The 21,447-nt window shown below is 41.1% G+C and overlaps 1 protein-coding gene and 1 long non-coding RNA gene across 4 annotated transcripts in view; one reads left to right on the top strand and one right to left on the bottom strand.

The window, feature by feature from the left end:
- LOC116050061 (gastrula zinc finger protein XlCGF7.1-like) overlaps positions 1–21,447 on the bottom strand; it is a 25,889-nt gene continuing 4,442 nt past the window's right edge. Inside the window, exons 2-4 of one of the 3 annotated variants that reach the window (XM_035993012.1) lie at positions 5,348–5,670; positions 4,910–4,999; positions 4,331–4,825 (exon numbers count right to left, since the gene is read on the bottom strand). In XM_035993012.1, the coding sequence (XP_035848905.1) occupies positions 4,427–4,825; positions 4,910–4,999; positions 5,348–5,670 (812 nt within the window). In that variant the 3' untranslated portion in view covers positions 4,331–4,426. Of the gene's footprint in view, positions 209–4,330; positions 5,000–5,347; positions 5,671–21,447 lie in introns of those variants that run through there. The other 2 variants (XR_004895340.1, XM_035993011.1) reach the window with 2 other exon arrangements.
- The window catches only part of LOC118493384, a 24,270-nt gene continuing 7,630 nt past the window's right edge, over positions 4,808–21,447 (top strand). The window contains exon 1 of the long non-coding RNA XR_004895345.1: positions 4,808–4,884. This is a non-coding gene — a long non-coding RNA (uncharacterized LOC118493384). The remainder of the gene's footprint in view (positions 4,885–21,447) is intronic.

The raw sequence follows: 21,447 nt of genomic DNA on the forward strand, positions 1-21,447 counted from the left end.
TCTCCTGTGTGGACTACCATGTGTGACCGTAAATTTCCTCTCCGTGTAAAAGATGTATTACAAACTGAGCAGCTAAAAGGATTCTCTCCTGTGTGAGTTATCATGTGTCTCTTTAGGTGTTGACTTTCAGTGAAAGCTCTACCACACTCAGAGCAGCTAAAAGGCTTCTCTCCCGTGTGGATTCTCATGTGTTTTTGTAAATGTCCACCTTGTGTAAAATATTTCTTCTTTGCAGAGAGAACGGATGACAGAACGGGAAAGGCACAGTCTGGTTAGCATCTCCCAGTTACCGCTGTCTTCCCGGTGGGGAGTTAAGCAGAGGGACCATAGGCTCTGTATGCTGCTCGAGCAAACGCTGTTTGTTTTGGGTATCATAGCAACGTTATCTGGTTTTTGTACTGCGTGCGCAGAACGTATGTTGTACTTGGCTGTTAGAAGTGCTATTTTTTGGCCAAGACGACTGGCGACGAGTGACGATGTGAGGCGACACCACAGTCGGCCGTCGTCGCCACTAGTACCCGGCCGTCAGCTTGGTTTGTCAGGACCTTTATGGGGGATGCCATCTTTTATGATCTTTTTTGATTTGCAAGTTATGCAAATCAACGTATTTTTGTAATCAATGACGTTGATGAATCGTCCCAGCCCTAATGTTGATATTTTGTTACACTTAAACAAAGCTAGCACTTCAGTACCTCATATTTTAGATACTTTTGCATACTGCACTCTAGCTCATTACTCCAACTTATTCCTATTGTCAAACAATTTAAGCAATTGGGGGTTAGTCTCGCTTTGCCAGACCTTCCTCCACAGCCCCGCGAAGGAAGGTCTGTTAGTCCACACTGCATTCCAGGATGGGAGAAAAATGTGCTCTGGTTTATTGGCATTTCTTTAAACCAATCACAATCATCTTGGACATCGACGATATAGACTACTTGGGGGTGGACGTTTTGTCCTCATTAATTAGTATTGCTAATACAAACTTCCAGGACATCTATAATGAAATTGAACCTGATCTTGATCGATGGTCTTACCTCCCAAAATCACTACAAGCTCGAGTGTCAATAGTTAACATGGACATACTACCACAAATTATTTTCTTCTCCATGTTACATTTACCACCTCCAACTGACTACTGGGACAAAATGTATTTGGGGTGGGAAAACAACTGCGCATAAAGCTGACAACTCTCCAACATCACAAATCAGAGAGTGGACTTTTAATTCATAATTTTAAACATGGTCATTATTTTGGACCCTGCCTTGAGATCATTATCAGATTGACTTAGTCCTGACTCTGTTACTTGTTGGAAACCTATAGAGTGTAATTTAGCATACCCACACAGATTGGACAACGCATTCTTTGTTCGTATGATACCGCATGAAATAAGCGACCGCCGGGTCCCGTGACGCTGGGTACTCTTAGACGCCATTACAAGTTTAGCCGACAAAAGGTGAGCGTCATACAGCGAAGACAGCAATACAATATCTTAAAAACGACAGATTAGTCGACTAATCCACTCAGAGGGGGCAGCCCTAGACTTCTGCAGTGTGTTTCCCCCATCCCCTAAAAACACGTTAAATAAACAAGTTCATGTTGTTCCTACCTTTCTCTTCATCATCTTCACTCTTCACAGGGACAGGAGTGAATGGGAACTTGGTGATATCAGCCTCCTCCAGCCCTTGAAGCTGCTGGTCCACACTGGAGCTACACTCCTGCTGCTCAGGGGGAACCTCTTCTTTAACTACCAACAGCTGCTGCACATCTGCAGGAAACAGGGAAACACACATTGAGGAAAACCGTGACTACATTCGTCTGCATACTAACTTCCAGAGTGCTCAAGCTGTAAAGACCATGGATGTATTAAGAGAACTGGATAGAGTGTTCAACGCGAAGCCCCGTTCATTCTAGCTACCGCTGAAGATAGCTAGCCCTGGCAGTTTGGGAACAGAGACGTTTATAACATTGCATCCAGGTTACAGGCTTTACAGCATACACCACTCGGATGTATCATTAGATAATACACATGATGAATTACAGCCATTTTACAGCTATAGGATCTCAGGAGAACCGTCATGAGCCTGCAGTGCAGGGCGACACGGGCGCAGTCCCGCAGGTCTGCTCGTGTTCTAAATGTCTGTTAAATAATTCTAGATTTGTGCAAGTTAAAACATGATGTTTGAACAAGGACCATTTAAGTGTTTGGACTGTTAAGTTGATGTATCCCCAAAAGAATTATCCGCTGACGACTGGTCGACAGACCTTGCAATTCCACCATTGGCCGCTAAGCCCATGGTTGTTTCAAGACATGGCACGGTTCCTGGGGGATTGGTAAAGACCAATTTTCAACAAATTTCATTGTTTGGTATATAACTGGTTTGAATCCTACTTAAAGAACAGGGACTACTTTGTGTCTATAGATAAACATTTGAGCAGACAAATATGAAATGCGGAGTTCTCCAAGGCTCCATTCTGGGGCCTCTTCTATTTAACATCTACATGCTTGCACTGGCTTAGATTATGGACAAGAACAAAAAAAGTTACCATACTATGCAGACACACATTTACATAACCACATCACCAGGGGACTATGGTTCAATATAAACACTGAGGAAGTGCATTGAACAAATCAACAATTAGCCCTCAGGGTTCAACGTTAAGGTTTTTTTTTTTCCCTTGTCCGGTTGGGCAAGTGAAAACTTTTTACTTGCCCCCACACTAAAAACATTTGAAAACAAGTTTCAAAAACCAATCAAAAGTGACAAAAACGTAAAAAAGAAAACATCAGTGGGGGTTAGTGGAGAGGGCTGAGGGGGTGCAGTTGGTTGTGGGATGTCAGAGTAAGAGCGGGTGATGGGTGTGAATGTGGGCTTAACCGTCCTGCAGTAAAGTACTTTCAAATTCTGGGACAAACCAAAGACCAATCGATTGGTAGAAGATTCGGGAGAATTTCAGTCGACTGATATTTTCTTTGGTTGAATACAGTCCTTATGTACACAGTTCTTTAATGTTTATGTCTGTCTTTGTTCAACTTTGTTGTCCTTAAACAGAGTCAGATTCATCATTGTATGTGTTTAGATACTTGACCATTAAATAGGCCTGTAACAATTATTAAATAATTGTCTAACTGCAATTTTTTTTTAGGTAATCACGATTTTTTTGTTCAACCGCAATTAAAGCAGTTCCTCCTCATTCCCTCCGAGAATGTCACCCGAGCTGCATCAAGAGGCTCTCCTCCCAGCGAGCTTCGACACAGTTCACTGTATTGTCACCGTGACAACTAACAACAATCGGCATTTTGTTGTGTACCCATCAAATGAGCATGGCAAACAGTGCAATGGCCTTTCTATCCATTTTATTTCTATGCGAGGACACCATGAAGACTCCAGAGACTGTTGATATTCACTCCATGCAGATTTATTTGTTACATTTTAACAAACAAACTGAGCTGCCTCGGACACATCAACTGACCACCGGTGATAGTCGGTCGAATAGACAACTGAATCTAAGTTTCACATGACTCTCTTCTTATACAGCGTTTTGGGCGGTGTCAGTTGGACACATTCACGCCCACAGTTACCTCATGTTCGTTACATCTTTAGATGGACTTGAACTGGTGATATTTTTAATTCTAACAGTCCTCTCATCTTCCTTTTCTTAAGTACACCTAGGTCGTTGTGACCCAGACAATAACTACTAACGTACATGCTAGTCAACAGATGGTTGACTTCAAATGATTTCACTTTACTTCATCCTGGAGGGTACTCAGCATGTCCTGGTGTACCACACCGGTCATATCAAACGATTATATTTCTTTACTTTATTAGCTTAACATGGCCTAATTAGTGGCATAGGAGACACTATACATGTCAAAAGACCTTAATCATTTTGGTGTCACTGATCATATTACCTTGGAACATGGCAATGCACAAGTGAGTTTTTATAGTTTTCTACAGATCATAATATGTCCATCTCAGCTTTGCTCCAAAGAGAAAACTCCTCCTCTCCCTGACAGGAAACACCTTGCTAGGCTAACTTCCCTATGCTACCTCCCTCACATCTCCCTTGTTTAAACTAAAGATAGCTTTCAACCTGCACTTCCTGTCTCCCTGACACAGACAGAAAAGTCTCCTCTCTGAGACTGCTGGGCCTAAATTGTGCTTAAACATGATAAACAAAATTACGTTACTTAGAAAGAAGTGAATATATGTGTGGGCCCTATAAAATATCGAGTGGTTACATTTGTCTGATTTCTTGATTATAATTGATTATATAACAGACATTACAAGACAAAACAATATCTAATAAAATATTTAAAAAAGTGTACTTTTTCATACCACACAATATAATGTCTTCTATCTAGATGTTGGTACATAAAGATTTTTGTTTGATACTTGAGAACTTTTGCTTGGACTTAAAGGCACAAACATTATTCCATGTCACCAGTCTCAGGTTCAGAAGAGTCTCCAGTCTGGTCTTCAGTCTCTGGTTGTAAAAGTGGATGTGAGTTCCTGGCTGGTTCTGGTCCTCCACAGTCCTCTCCATCAGCTTCTGTTTCCATCGGACCAACACACTTATGTTTTTTGAAATTAGACCGCTGGGCAAATCTTCTGTTACAAACTGAGCAGCTGAAAGGCTTTTCTCCTGTGTGGATTCTCATGTGCATCTTTAAAGCTCCACTCTGTGTCAAAGATTTCTTACAGACTGGGCAGCTGAAAGGTTTTTCTCCAGAATGAGTCATCATGTGGTTCTTCAGGTTTCCACTATCAGTGAAAGCTCTACCACACTCAGAGCAGCTGAAAGGCTTTTCTCCTGTGTGGATTCTCATGTGTTTCTGTAAATTTCCACTCTGTGTAAAATATTTCTTACAAACTGAGCAGCTGAAAGGTTTTTCTCCAGAATGAGTCATCATGTGTTTCTTCAGGGTTCCACTATCAGAGAAAGCTTTACCACACTCAGAGCAGCTGAAAGGCTTCTCTCCTGTGTGAGTTACCATGTGTCTCTGTAGGTGTTGCTTTGTTCCAAATATTCTTCCACACTCAGAGCAGCTGAATGTTTTCTTACATCTTGAATCATGTTTCAGAGAGTTTAAAGCTGACTGAGGTTCTCTGGTCTCCTTCCAATCAGCACTGTCATCAGTCTCAGGTTCAGAAGAGTCTCCAGTCTGGTCTTCAGTCTCTGGTTGTAAAAGTGGATGTGAGTTCCTGGCTGGTTCTGGTCCTCCACAGTCCTCTCCATCAGCTTCTGTTTCCATCTGACCAACACATTTATGTGTTTTGACATCATAACGCCAGGCAAATGTTTTGTTACAAACACTGCAGCTGAATCTTTTCTCTCCTGTGTGGACTACCATGTGTGACTGTAAATCTCCACTCTGTGTAAAAGATTTCTTACAGACTGAGCATCTAAAAGGTTTCTCTCCTGTGTGAGTTATCATGTGTCTATTCAGACTTCCCTTGAATCCAAATCTTTTCCCACACTGAGTGAATGGGAACTTGGTGATATCAGCCTCCTCCAGCCCTTGAAGCTGCTCTCCCTCCTGACTGCTCCACAGTTCCTCCTGTTCCTCTTTAATGTGTGGGGGGGGCTCTGGCTCCTGCTGGTCCACACTGGAGCTACACTCCTGCTGCTCCTCTTCACCAACAATCACTTCCAGAACGTCTGGAGGTAAAGCTGAAACACAGACAGACATACATTAAATATCAGTCTCAACAATACTTTCCTAATTAGCTGATTTCACTGTGCTAATGACGCAGCTTCATAATGAAATCATCCGATTTATCAGCCTGGATGCCAGCCGAACTCAGCCCCGCCCACAACATTTGAGGTCGGGAAGTTCGGTCTGGACTTGATCCGTTGTGGAGCAACTATGCTTGAACCAGAGCTGTTCAGACCAATCAAATTGTCAGGGCGGGCTTTATACGATAATGGACTGATGATCAACAGTAACGTAATCAACCACGTCACCAAAGAGCGCTTGGGTTGAATTTGTTCACAACAAAGATGGCTGCCGTTTGAAAATTGAGATGTGAAGATTCCGCCATCAAGTCTGTTATAGAAGATATCGACAGCGCATTCATTTTAAAATCCTCAATCGGCCTGTCTTAGCTCGACTCAAACCAGCTGATGGTATAGCTGCGACTCAGCTGTTCAAGTCGCAGAGGCTGGTTTTAGCACGTAAGAGACGTCTCCTGTTTCATCAGCCAATAGAGAAGTCAGCTAGTAAAGTCAGCTATAAACTATAGAAATAAAATTATCAATAATCCATTTTATTTTTATGTTACAAACAGCTGTACGAAATGGCAGAGTTTTAGACGGAGCCTCAATGCCCGCCTGAAAGCACGGTAACGTTATATGGTCGTGCGAGATAAAGAGTGACTGAAGAGAGAGAGCGCCCAGCGGCGTTAGAACAAAGCCATAAATCTGAGAAATAAAACGTGTTTTCACCGATTCATCACTAGAAATGCAACTGTAGCAAGCATCTCACTATCACTAACGTTATCCACATTCATATTTACACGAAACAAATGACATCTCCAGCTACAAAAAAGTCTAAAAGTTGGAAGTTAGGATGGAAGTGCAAACAGTGGTTGCTATGGATACGATGGTGTTGAGTTCTGTTGACAACTCTGTTGCTCTGATTGGTTGTAGGTCTATCCAATTGAGTGCAGAGGCATTTTCTTTCCTGGTTGGGTTGAAACACGCCCCATAATCACAGCCCAATGGAGCAGCATCAGACTCATATTCTGACTAGAATCTGAGTATGACCACGTCAGGCTATCGATTTATCCCCAAAGATCATCATACAAAACTGAGCTTCCAAAACCCTTAAAAAAACCTCATGCCTCCACTCAGCTCCGGCTGTAAAAGCTGTGGCGGTCTGTCTGAGAAAATCTCCGAACTGGAAGGTAAGGTAACTTTGCTGCACCGGATCAGACAGCAGGGCTCCAGACTGCGACCAAATGCTCGCATTTTGCAACCAACAGCTGTCAATCAAGGTAAACTACTGAGGTCCGTGGGTTAGATCGCCTTGAAAGTGAACAATCATAGGAGGGCCAGTGCCTCCTTGGTTTCCACCGTCAAAGTGTCGAAAGTCAGTTTCATTCACACGCGCAGAAATCAACTTGGAGAGCAGAGTTTACCTGCGAGAACATGTATGCCTTCCAGTAGAGATGGTCCGATACCATTTTTTGCTTCCCGATACCGATTCTGATACCTGAACTTGCGCATCGGCCGATACCGAGTACTGATCCGATACCAGTGTGTCATATATTTTATTATGTTTTAACAACTGTATACTACTATCTCTGTATGGATGTGATATTATTTCTATATCTTTGTTGTCAGTCTGGCTCAGGTTAAACTCTTTGTGAAACAGGAACAATGAACGGCCCAGAACTTTCTTTTATTCTGCAGTTTGACAGCAGTTATAACGGAAAAAGAACATAAATAAACTACTTTAACATAGATTTTCTTTAGGGCTTTATTATGTGGTATCGGATCGGTGCGTAAACTCCAATACTTACCGATACCAGTGTTTTAGGCAGTATCGGAGCCGATACAGATACTGGTATCGGTAGCGGAACATCTCTACCTTCCCGGCTCGCAAAGCGGACACTCTGTGGCTGCTCTGTACGCGTGCTGCTTAGGCTTTCTTTCCTTCTCCCTATGTTTTTGTTTTAACGCTCGCAGCTGTCTGTTCAACTCTCGATTGTTGAATCGGTGCGTGAAGGACAACATCTACGCGTGTGAAATGATATAATTTGCTCGTGAGCATGTTGTATCGCACTCGCGAGATATGACATAATCGTGACTTCATAGAAAACCTTTTGTATGAAAACATGCAACCGATTAAGACAGAGACATTAAAAGAGTAGCTTATTATTGTATAAGTGGTGCAGGGGTGCACGGAGCAAAAGTCTGTATTGCTGCTGCGTATGATCTCTACTTATTTTATAATCCTTTTTTCAGAATGTTTTTCTGCCGCAAACGTTCCTTCGGTTGCACTCGCCATACAACGCCGCAGCTTGCTGGTCACTTTTTACACTTCAAGCTGTTACAGCTAGCTCAGTGGACAGCCGCCTGAGACATGCACAATAAAAAAATTGCCTTCTGCATTTTTTTTTTTCTGCTTTTCCCTTCATTGTACCGAACCGAACCGTGATGTCTGAACCGAGGTATGAACTGAACCGTGACTTCTGTGAACCGTTCCACCCCCAGTCCGCTGGTCGCTGGTCCCGGCTGAGTTTTTTCAGATTTGGGTCACAGGACTTGTTTGTTTTCAGGTGCGCGATCACGGAAGGCTTGTATCATGTGGAGGCGTTGACAGTGTTTTGTCATTACTTAGAATTCCTCATGGGGGAGACAGAAACTACGCACTACAGCAGGGATTCTCAAACGTTATATTCAAAAGGTCCAAATCTGATTTATATACAAGGTCAAAGGTCCGGAACGATTGGTGATAAGCAATTTACTTTTATTAAACTTGGTTATAACTTACAAGCAATACGTTTGTTAGGTTAATTCAAGTTTAAGGCAGTCAGATAAAAATTACATTCAAGCCTAGTGGAAAAAAATGTTGGACTGCAATCTGTTGCCTAAATTAAAGCAACTCTAACTTTTAAAAACAACTGTAGTGGCAGATTTGTCCTCAGATTGAACAAAACAAACTCAAAGTCAAACAGCCACTGAGGCACCGAAGGAGTGGATGTTACACAGAGATAAAAACGTTCATTGTCCAGGCAGAGGTGGCATTTTCTGAGGTTTATTCATCCAGTTCTTGGCAAACAAAGGAACAATGGCGTCTCTAGGCTCTGGTAAAAAAAACATCAGCCCTCGCATAACATACATTAAAGCGTAACTCTCGCCAAAATGCAACCTAGGGTCTTTTTGTGAATGCACCCGAGTCAAACTTTCGTTTATTTACTAGACAAAGATATTATGAAAACGACTCTAAATTTACAAAATGATTGGCTAGGAAACTGAAAAAGCAATATGCAAATAGTACAATACATAAAATATGGGACCCTGAAAAAAACATTATTGAAAGCAAACAAGAACAGATTCAAGAGACTTTTGAGTCATTCTATAAATAACTTTATTCCAGGACAGTAGAAGTCCAAATTGATTCACTTTTGGAAACAAATCTTGTGACAGTGCGCAAAACTACCGTTTCTGTATCTTGGCAGCAAGATTTTTCAATGCCTGCAGTCGCCGCTTTTGAAAAGTCTTTCTGGCATTGAAAGCTGCTGCCACTCTTGAGTCTTTGGCTGCCTTCTTTCTGGCTGGATTGGGAGCATTAAGTTCTGCCCTCCGTTTATTCTCTGCCCTGTACCTCCGGCTTGAGAGTTTGACGTTCCGTACAAGCGATGGGTTGATGGGGCTGTCCTTTGACGGTCTGGAGTAGTGGTGAATTGCTGAGACCTGCATGGCCTTCAGCTGGTACTTTACAACTTCATATGCCTCATAGGTCTCCACATTCAGGCTTGTTGTTTTGGCCTGCATGATGTTGGCCATCATACTAAACGAGGACTCTACTTGAGGGGTCCATGAAAAGGCCATAAAGCAAAGAGTGCTATCTTGGCAAGTGTTGGGTACCTCGATGTTTGTCTTACTGCATTCCACCACAGGTCAACTCTTGTGTCATCAGTCATTGGTGGCAACATCATGTCACTTGCATATCTAAGATGAGAAACAACACGGTCAATTTTCATTTTGCACAGTAAGAGTAAACATTTTCTAGCACTCCATGTTCAGTAAGTAAAATATATTTTCCCCTTAGTCTTACTGTGATATCCTATGTATTAATAATAGGAGTTAAAGGAGAACTCCGGGCAACACCAAGCTGCTGCAGCTAATGCCAAGAGCTCCCAGTTAGCTAAAACGGCAGTTTTGGGGGCATAACGTAACTCATCCCAGACAGCAGCTAGCAGCTAACAGGGTAGATGAATTTAAACAATGTCTGAGTTGAAAATGCATCTTGTTGTCATTTAAGGGCCCTGTTCATGTGAAGTGGGAGCTCTCGGCATTAGCTGCAGCAGCTCCTTGTTGCCTCCACCGATTCGGCTCGTTTTTTTTTTTGCTATCGACAGTACTCACATACGTATAGCGATCAAGATTAACGTAAAAATTGCCCGGAGTTCTCCTTTAATTGTCTTCATTATCACTTCTGTAGGCTGTATGAATTTGAGCTTTTAATGACAATGTAATGTTCATTGTTACCATTAAGAGTAACTTTAAACAAAAGCACTAGCATTGGTACACCAAGAAAATCATTCAATGAAACTGAAGCTCAGCAAAAACTATGGAAAAACCACATGGGGACGAAACATCATCTGGTATGGTGTCTATGATTGGGTGGACTGGATATAACGTGTGTGTGTGTACCATTGTATGGGAGAGCACATCTCAAATGGAAATTCTTCTCTCATGTCATAAAATAGCATGATATGCATGAATGGCATCCTCTGACAATTACACACACCTGTATATTTCATGATGAAAACCAGCTTTCTCCTCTTCCGTAAGCGTCACAGCTGGAAACACGTCCAGCAATTTCTTCAGGTGGCACATCTGGTGTAAGCTTGGGTAACCTGTTATAATGAAGAAACACAGAGAGACATACAGTAAATGGAGGTTAGTTCAAAACCATAGTTTATTTTTTTCTGGATTTCTTTTAAATATTAAAAAAAGAATAAAAGTTTTTGGAAATGTGTACAGTTATTTCAAACAAAATCTGTGTAAAGAAGCTACACTGTCTACAATACCTTCATATTGAAAGTTTGAAAACTTTGCCACAGGATGATTTTTTCTAAGCTTTTTGAGAATGGAGGTGGCCTCATATCTGATAAAAGGCTCTGACAGATGGGTCTCTGTTGACCTTAAATCAAGAAGCTTCATGTTTGGTCCCGACAAGCTCTTCCCCTTTCTTACGAGTTTCTCCGGCTTGATGAAACAGGACAAGAACTCTTTAAGGAGTATTTCTTGCTCATCGTGCAGTCTGTGGATCTTCGGCTCCTTGCATTGAAAGAGGAGGGTGTATTGTTTTAGCATTGGAAGGAGAGACGCGTAAAAGTGTAGCTCAAGCAGTGTTCTCTTCTCCTCGAAAAACACCTGCCAAAGCATAGAAGAGCATAAGTTTAAAACAATCACTATAATGGTTACAATTAATGTAATTCTTGACAAACCAACTCACATAAATACTGACAATAAGTATATTTATCATATGTGGTAACAATATCTACTTTTTGAGTTTTGCCTCTTCTGCATAATTTAAGAGTTGAGGATTGTGTGCTGTTTCTCACCTTTTTGTAAATCCTAGCTTTTCTCATCTTTCCTTCATTTGTGAAGTTTTTGGACCTGACTTGCAACTCCTTCCACAACTCCTTTATGCGGATCCAGCCTGCTTCTTGTACTCCACGCTAACAACGCCATTGACTACGTCTTTGTATGTTGCCCTATCTTCATTGCCCAGGAAGGCATAGTAAAAGATGACGAATGCATCCCACATGCGCAACGTGTCCAGGCTCACATCCAGCACTGACAGCCACTGGTGTGGGATATATCGCTCAGGCCGTGAGGCGTGGATTCCGAGGATGATGGAAATTTCTCTGAGGCCATCTCTCATGTCTGCTGACCATCTGTGGCCTGTGTGAAGATCTGAGAGCAAACCTTCGACCCAATGCTCGAATGGAGTGCAGAATTTCTTGCTGGCATTGTGTATATGGTGGCATGAGTCACCATCTATGTCAAGCATTTGAGGGGCACGCCGATCTCTTATAAGTTTCTCCAGCCCATTTTTGGAGCCCCTAATTACAGCACGAGTCCATAAGAATGGAGACCAAATTATCCCACGGCAGACCCATCTTTTCAAAGCGCTCGTCCAGTTTCTTGAAAAGGTATTCTGCAGTTACAGACACTACCTCCAGGGCTGCTAAGTGTTGCACAACCATCCTCTGAAGTTTCTCAGACCAGTAGCTAACAAGCACGCCCAATATCCTCTTGTACGTCATGCTTGTTGCCTCATCAATGTTGAGGGAGAAGGGGACACTTCTTATTTCCTCCAGCACTTCATCTTGAATTGTCCTTTTAACACCATAATTGAGCTTGTATGAGGCAGAGGTCCTGTCCATAGATAGTTCTGCAAGAGCTTTTGGGTCTTTTGCCAACACCTTTGCTAAATCAATAAGCCCTGGTGTGATTGATAGAGGAAGTGAATTCTCAGCAACAAATCCAAGAATGAGTGCCTGTAACGTAAAATTAGTCAGCACTTACTTGATCCTGTGCAACTCGGTTGCATAAAGGAGGAATTCTGGGTTGCACTGGGTTGTTGGGTGAAGCTGCAACAATTATATTATCCAATGGTGTTATATCGATGTGCATGTTCTGCTGTTGCGTCTTCCAAGCCTTTATATGCTTTGGATGCTTCACATGCTTCATTAGGGCATTCTTCCCACTTGTTCCGTAATTTATATGTTGATTGCACGTGTCGCAAATTGCCCTGCCTGCTTCCCTAATTTTGCTGAAACAATTCAATGGCATGGTCTCTCCTTGGACTTGGACAGTCTCCTGCAACCAGCTCCATTTAAACCGATTCTTCACTCCCTCATCGATGTATTTTACATCTGGGCTGTTCAAAGTAAGTTTGGCCATGACTCAAAGAATGCTGCGAATGTAAGAATAAAATAAATTATACTTAGGCAAGCAATTGTATTTGTTGCACAGTTAGTACGACAAATGATTTTTCAACATCCCATGTTATTTTCTCATAGAAATAGAGGTAATGGCTTAAGCTAACATAATTTCAAATGGCTCAACATAATTTACTTTCTATGACGTTTACAGTAAATTCATCTAAAAATAAATTGTATTACACTCCAGGACTTGTATTGAGACTCCGGCTCACGACAGTGTTCCCCACACAGACTAATTTGTGCGCCACAGAATCAACACCCGCTGCCACATATTGCGTTTCGTAAGTTTTTTAATGCTGTAGCATATTCGTTCCAAGTGCATTTCCTTTCCCTGCTCTCCGTCTGACACACACACACACAAAAGATGGCGGTGGCGGCGGTGAGAGTGTTTGAGTAGCTGCTCTATGAGTCTCACTCCCACGACTTTTTTGTCTGCTATTAACCTGATAAGCTGTCTTTAATATGGCTGCTAAAGGAACTAGATTAAATCGGAAGGATCAAAATGCAGGATTTGTTGCTACTGATGAAATTACCAGCGAGCTTAATTTAGCGACTCTTTCTACCCTTCTGGATGATCTCAGGAAATCAATCGCTGCGGATTTTAAAGCATCTCTCTCTTCGCTCGAAACTAAACTGGACTGCATGCAAGAGACTTTGTCTGACCATGCTCAGAAAATGTCAGCACTTGAAATCAATGCTAATCTACAAGATGAGCGTATTTCAGTCTTGGAAACTTCCTGTGTCTCATTGTCGGCAAACAACGCTAAATTGCTGGCTAAAATGGCTGATCTGGAATCACGTAGCCGCCGTAATAATATTAGGCTACTCGGCCTACCTGAATCAATTGAGGGCGGACAACCCACTGCCTTCTTCTCGGGCCTTCTGATGGAAGTGTTCGGTGAGGGTGTTTTGGGTTCTCTCCCGGATTGTGACATGGCGTATCGTGTTACCACTGCTAAACCGAGCCCTGGTCAGCGGCCTCGGCCAGTTATCATACGCCTTCTAAGGTACCAGCAGAAGGTGAACATCATACGTGAAGCCAGAGCTAGAAGGGGAAGGCTTCAATATCGTGGAACATCTATTGCGATCTATGAGGATTACACTCCCGAAGTAATGGAACAGCGATCAAAGTATCGTGAAGTTATGTCAGACCTCTATAAACTTGGACTTAAGCCTGCGCTATTGTTTCCTGCAAGACTTTCCATCAATGCGAAGGAGGGAGGTAGGAAAATGTTTTCCTCAGCTGATGAAGCCAGAGACTATGCAACATCACTCCTTCCTGCTAATTAGAATTCACTGTGATTTTCCTTACTATGCGCTGCAGTTTTGGGCTTTGCTGCTTTATTTAATTTTGCTACTCAACTCCATTGATAGGCCATATTGCTCTTTTGAAGGCTTGGTCCTTTACTGATACCGTTTGGTTTGTTTTGTCCCTGCGGTTGGCTGGTTGATAGTCAGAGACCTGATCTGGTTTGTCATTTTGCTCTGTTTATGAGTAGGCAATGTAAGTTTCAGTTTGGCATTCCAGAATATAATTAGTCTTTCTTACATGCATTACTCATAATTTGTTTAACTCTAATTTATATGATGTATTCTTTGTGATATTATTAGACTGATAAATGCTTAAAAACATTGTTATTTTTAGAAAATTACTCTTACTTTTGTGGGTTTTGAGACTCTCTGAATCATTTATTTTTTAAAGTTACTGCTTAATTATGGATTTTTTGCTTTGTTTGTTTAGTCTGTTTTGTTTTATTTTTGTTTTTGATTGTCAAAATTTGTTAATATTGTTTTTCTCGCCACCAGCTCCTCATACCCTACTATTTGTTATATGCCTACTACTTATTTGTGAGTTATTGATTTAATTAAAGGATTAAAAGTCATTCATCTCAACATTAGGAGCCTTGCTTCTAAAATTGATCTTCTTAGGGTATGGGCTGATTTACATAAACCTAATATAATTACTATTTCTGAATCATGGCTTCATAACAGAATTTCTGATGATGAGGTGGGAATTGATAATTATGTTTTATATAGAGCTGACAGAATATCAAGAGGAGGAGGTGTTGCTACTTATATTGATATAAACCTGGTCTCTGAGTGTGTTTTACCTAATGTTGAGCCTATTAATTTTGAGTGTCTTTTTACTAATATAATTTTCCATGAAAACAAACAGCTTACTATTGGAAATATTTACAGACCACCCTCTGCTCCCACTGATTCCTTAAATGGTCTCTTGGCTACGATTAATTCTCTTAACAGACGCAATGAACTGATCGTATTGGGTGACTTTAATAATAACTGGTTGGATCGGTCTTCCTCAGGTGATAGAAATCTTTTAGGCAGTGTAAGTCTTACTCAGTTAATTAAAGAACCCACAAGGGTTGACGGCCGTTCTTCTACTTTGCTTGATTGGATTCTTGTTTCTAATCCGGATAGGATTATTAAATCGGGTGTTTTATCAGATTGCTTTAGTGACCATTCTATAATATATTGTATCTGGAAAATTAAAATACAGAGTTCCCCTTATAAATATATCACAATGAGGCAAAGTAAAAATATTAATGTTGATTATTACATACGTGATTTACTAGATATTAGATGGGACAGGCTTCAACTAATTCCACTTGTGGAAGAGGCATGGAACTTCTTCTATACTGAAGTAAAAACTGTAATTGATAAACATGCTCCTGTGAGAAAGATTAAAGTCAAAGGGAGACATTTACCATGGATTAATTCTAATTTACTTCAATTATTTAAAGAAAGGGATAAAGCTTGGGTTAAATACCGTTTAACAAAAGATGATTCTGATGGGACAACATATAGGCAGTTAAGGAATAAATGCAAAACTGAAACTAGGAATGCTAAATCTAACTACTACAGAGACTGCTTCTCTCGCGATTTCAATAATCCTAGGCACTTCTGGAATCATTTAAACAACATTCTTAATAAAAATAAAAAAACTTCTGTGAAACAAATATGTAAGGACAATGATATTTTATCGGATCCTTTGCAAATAGCTCATGCCTTTAACCATCATTTTTCGTCCTTATGTGGTTTAAAATCTGTTTGTTCTGATGGTTTGGCGTGGCCTTCTTATTCTTCCATGCCTGCTGGCTCTTTTTCATTTAAAAAGATCATGCCTACTGATGTCTTTAATGTATTACAGGACCTGAAACTAAAATGTAGTACAGGACCAGATGATCTGGAAGCTAAGTTTATCAAAATTGCTGCTCATATATTGATGTTTCCTCTTGCAGATCTCTTTAATTTATCATTAACTACTAGTACTGTGCCACAAATTTGGAAGGCTGCAAGAGTGACACCTCTTTTCAAAGGAGGTGATCAATCAGATATGAATAATTATCGCCCGATTTCTATCATTTGTGTAGTTGCGAAAATATTTGAGAAAATAATTTTTAATCAACTAACGGACTACATTAATAATTATAACATTTTATCTCCACATCAATCGGGCTTTAGGTCAAATTTTTCGACTTCAACTGCCCTCTTAAAATTTACAAATGATGTCTTTTCGGGTTTTGATAATGGTTATTTCATTGGATCTGCTTTCATTGATCTCTCAAAGGCCTTTGATATGGTTGACCATTACCTTCTACTGGATAAGCTTCACTCTATTGGTTTGAATACACATGCTGTGCTCTGGTTTAATTCTTATTTGCATAACAGACGTCAATGTGTTGTTTATCAAGGATTCCAGTCAGATTATTTAATTGTTGATAAAGGGGTTCCTCAAGGCTCAACTTTAGGCCCTTTACTTTTTTCAATCTTTATCAATGACCTGGCTCATGTTTCCTCTCATTGTGAATTAGAGCTTTATGCTGATGACACTGTCATATATACCTCTAATTGGGATTTGCTGCAAGTTCAAAAAAATCTGCAATCTGACTTTGATAAAGTACAACAGTGGCTGTTTGTTAATAAGCTTCTGTTGAACATGAAGAAGTCATGCTGTATGGTGTTTTCAACGACCCAAAATCGCCGCTGTGCTTCATGTTTTGAAATAAAGTTTTCAGATGGGTCCCTTATGCAGATTGTGGAGGAATTCAAATATTTGGGCCTCTGGCTAGATTCCAACCTTACTTTTAAGACACATATTGATAATATCATTAAGAAAGTATATGGATGTCTTAACACTTTGTACAGATCTATTAACTGTTTTTCAACTTCAGTGAGAAAAAAAATTATTTCTCAACTGGTAATACCAATTATTGATTATGCAGACATAGTTTACACTAATACCTTTGAGTCCAATCTCAAACCCCTTAATGTTGTATTCAATTCTCTTTGCAGATTTATATTAAATTGTCCATTTAAAACTCATCATTGTTTTATGTATGATTCACTACACTGGTTGCTACCCAAACAACGAAGAGATTACCATTGGATTTTGTTTATTTTTAAATGTATTTATTCCAATTGTCCGGTATACCTTAAACAGCATTTAATATCTTATTGCTCAACATACTCACTTAGACACCTCCAATGCCCTATTTTTTTTACAGTACCAAGGCTATTCTCTGTATCTGGTAGGAGAGCATTTCAGTATAAAGCTCCATCTGATTGGAATAACCTTCCTCTTTTTTTGAGGTCTATTTCTACATTTGGTTTATTCAAGTCGTCACTTTTTTCTTTTCTTAAAACTACATGTTCTTGTAATTAGGGACATCAAGGATATTATATATATATGGTTTATGTAATATTTATTTACTACCTATTTATTTTCTTTTCTTGAGATGTGATGGCATCCGGTACGTTATATTTGGGCTTAAGACATATTGATATATTGATATATGAAACACTAGTTGTCGAATGCATTTGGTTGATTATTTTGTCAATATAATGTGCTATGTTAATTGTGGGGTCGAGGGTAGGTGAGCAAGGCATTGTTTTGTGTATTGTTTGTATTTATGTATATGTATTGTATGTCTAATTTTTGTGTTTGTATATATGTGCAGGACCCCCTTGAAAATGAGATGCTACATCTCAAGGGGTTATCCTGAAATAAATTCAAATTCAAATTCACACACACACACACACACACACACACACACTACAGTCACATTAGCTACAAGAGACAGAGACAAAGCGACAGGCTGCCATTCATTTTCAATGGGGGTCGCCGTTTACCAGCGACAAGCCACGAGCTCGCCGCTGCCACTTGCAAGGTGGGGCCAAAATAGACAAGAAGTCTATTTTATGCAAATGCTGAGCGATGCGACAAATCAACAACCAATCGGAGTGAAGGCAGCGTGACATATGTCAGTAGCTGTTTCTCAATGTCAAGGATCCTTATGTATAGATCTGATATGTTTGGCATTTTATCTCATATATTTTGTTACTTTTATTGAGAAATAAATACTTAATAAATACTAAATCCAAAAACATCGTTCTTGTGACTTGACAATACCTCTGAAGTGACTTGTAAGACGTGGTTGAAGGTAGCACCGGAGAATTTCTGTTTACTGTTGCCAAGCAACCAGGAGTAAGCTAAACACGCCCAGGAGAGCCCACAAGCGAGTGCATGTCGCTCTCTTTTGTAGCTAATGTGACTGTAGGGTCCCTCTGCCTCACGCAACCCCATACGAGAGCGAGAGACACAGACAGACAGACAGACAGACAGACAGACAGACACACAGACAGACACACACACACACACACACACACACACACACTGCGCCTGCTTTAGAAAGTTAACTAGTTGCAATTTTGCGGTAAAATGCAGTTGGGTTGTCGAGGTCAAAACACTATATGTAGCAGCTGTGAATCAAATTTATAATTAATGTTATGTCATTTTCTTACTCTTACGCTGAACGTTTGCTGCTCCAATCCAGATGAGTATTGAAAAGTATTTTCCGCGACTGAAAAAGGCTAGTGTTGAGGATTAATTATAAGTTAGAGATAAGTTCTGTGTAACAAATTATTAACGGAGGAATCCCCCCCACAAATTGCTTTCTAATCTGTGGGAAACACTGTCACGCCATATTTCAGTGTGTTGCAACTATGGTTATAAACCAGCTAGCCATTGTTGCACCATTAGCAGTAAAGCTAGACTTAACAAACAATATGCCACTTCTCCCATTCTACCTATACATGCATGATATATGTAAAACAATTTCACAGCAACAGAGACCATCCATAAAGCAAATGTTTCTAAGTTGGCTTCCTTGAACTTCAAGTAGTGCTGGTTACCATTTAGCATAGCTAGCTTCTAGCTAAGCAATAACCAATGTAGCTTGCATGGTTTAACGTTACTTTGCTAGCCCAGAATCGTTTTACATTAATGTTAAATGGCAATAATGTTCAATGGATCACTTGTTTAAGTTTAAGTAGATAAAAAGGAAAGACAATATTGGCTTTGCCTACCTGAATCATCCGTGTTCGCCGTCTTGTCATGGTCGACTGAAGTTGTTCACGTGAGTAGATCGTTGGGCACGGTTTACTTTTTCTTACTTTCGCGTGTTGGTGTCACGTAGCTACATCACTACAGAATTTATTATACTTGTCAAGACGAAAACAGGAACTCCACTATGTCTCTCTTTACATTTATTTTGTCCCGTTGTCGACTTCAGCTAAGAAATAAATAGAACACATCAGATAACCTTCGGCAACGATTGCAGGCTCTTTGGTGGAGCTCTGCTTCGAATGAAGTTCCATCGTGACAAATAAACGGACTACTTGTGACATGAAGACATGAATCAGAGGAACACAAAAAGTTGACAGCGGTGAGCGGTCATTTAGAACCGTACCTTGCGAACCCGCGAATTTTAGTTTAAAAGCATATTTAGGATGGAAGCGTCACTTTTAAGATGTACCGTATTTTCGTTTTTGGGTCAAATGGCCTTTTGAATGGGAGTGCTAGGGGCACTGTTATGCTAGCCTCAAAATAGCTATTTTTAAGGGCGTTTTCACACATACCTCATTTGGTCCGGACTTTCGGACTTTTCAGTTTGATCCGAACCAAAATTAGAGGTGTGAAACCTCCCCCGGACCACGGTCCGGATCAAAAGACCAAATTTTGGTCCGACCAAAAGAGGTGGTCTCGGTCCGGACCAAACTGAACCATGGTCCAGTTCGTTTACAGTGTGAAAGCATTTTTTGGATGGTTCGGACTTTTGGACCAAATACAAGAAGCTCTGGCAGGCTCTCCTTGTGTTACAAGACCGGGGAAGATCCTTTAAGGAATAGCTCGGTGCTTAGTGTGTAGGCTACATGAGAGAGTGACGGTGAATGAGCTCAGAGCAGACAGCTGTCGGCTATCAGAGCTGAGAATACATCAGCAGTTTATTTGTTAAGTGGTAGTAAATGTACAGTGTAGGTTTCCGTTTGTCTCTGAATAAATTCTCCAGAAAGTTCCAGTGTCTTGCTTCTCAACATCACAACAAAACAAAAAGAGCCGCGGCCGTAGAGGAGAGCAGCAGTCAGTAGAGGAGAGCAGCAGTCAGTAAGAGAGAGCAGCAGTCAGTAGGAGAGAGCAGCAGTCAGTAGAGGAGAGCAGCAGTCAGTAGGAGAGAGCAGCAGTCAGTAGGAGAGAGCGGCAGTCAGTAGGAGAGAGCAGCAGTCAGTAGGAGAGAGCAGCAGTCAGTAGAGGAGAGCAGCAGTCAGTAGGGGAGAGCAGCAGTCAGTAGGAGAGAGCAGCAGTCAGTAGGAGAGAGCAGCAGTCAGTAGGAGAGAGCAGCAGTCAGTAGGAGAGAGCAGCAGTCAGTAGGAGAGAGCAGCAGTCAGTAGGAGAGAGCAGCAGTCAGTAGAGGAGAGCAGCAGTCAGTAGGAGAGAGCGGCAGTCAGTAGGAGAGAGCAGCAGTCAGTAGGAGAGAGCAGCAGTCAGTAGAGGAGAGCAGCAGTCAGTAGGAGAGAGCAGCAGTCAGTAGGAGAGAGCAGCAGTCAGTAGAGGAGAGCAGCAGTCAGTAGGAGAGAGCGGCAGTCAGTAGGAGAGAGCAGCAGTCAGTAGGAGAGAGTAGCAGTCAGTAGGAGAGAGCAGCAGTCAGTAGGAGAGAGCAGCAGTCAGTAGGAGAGAGCAGCAGTCAGCTGAAAAAACTCCGACACAGAGAGAGGAGACGAGAGGATGGGGAAGCCCGTCTACAAACCAGTAACAAGTATCTGGAGACGCAGCTCACGTATGTGATGACGACAGGACGTAGTTTTGTCACGTAGAGATCTTTAGTGCGCTTGTATAACTGCAGTGTGAAACCAAAACTTACCGGATCAAATGTTACAATGTAACAAAAACATGAACCTTGGTCCGGACCTTGGTTCAGACTTTCATGTGTGAAAACACCCTAAAACACTAAGAAGGCTCGATACAACATGAGACTTTACTCTAAGTATCACCAGGGGCTCTACACCTTAACCAAAGACTTGACAACATTGTGTGTGTACCCAGAGTTTACTAAAAAAAAAGGTTTTGAACAACTCACCGTAGGTCTTGTTGTTTCCGGCCGCAGCCATTTTATCAGTCAAAAACAATTGATTTCTGAATGCAACGTAACAGAGAGGAGAGTAAAGATGGAAAGCTCCTAAAGCTTAGTTCCATATAAATGCACGGATTATTTCTTGTTTTGTCGTTATTGAAATACAATATTGACCTCGCAGTTGAAAAAGGAGCCTCATGTGGAGTCCGTTCATTCGCATATCGACTGGTTTTGACTGCCGAGGTGGTAGCGGCCGGAAACAACAAGAGCTACGGTGAGTTGTTGAAAACCTTTCTTTTTAGTAAACTCTGTGAACACAGGGTTTCCCG

This window comes from Sander lucioperca, chromosome 16 (genome assembly GCF_008315115.2).
Source record: "Sander lucioperca isolate FBNREF2018 chromosome 16, SLUC_FBN_1.2, whole genome shotgun sequence".
NCBI classification, from domain to species: domain Eukaryota; kingdom Metazoa; phylum Chordata; class Actinopteri; order Perciformes; family Percidae; genus Sander; species Sander lucioperca.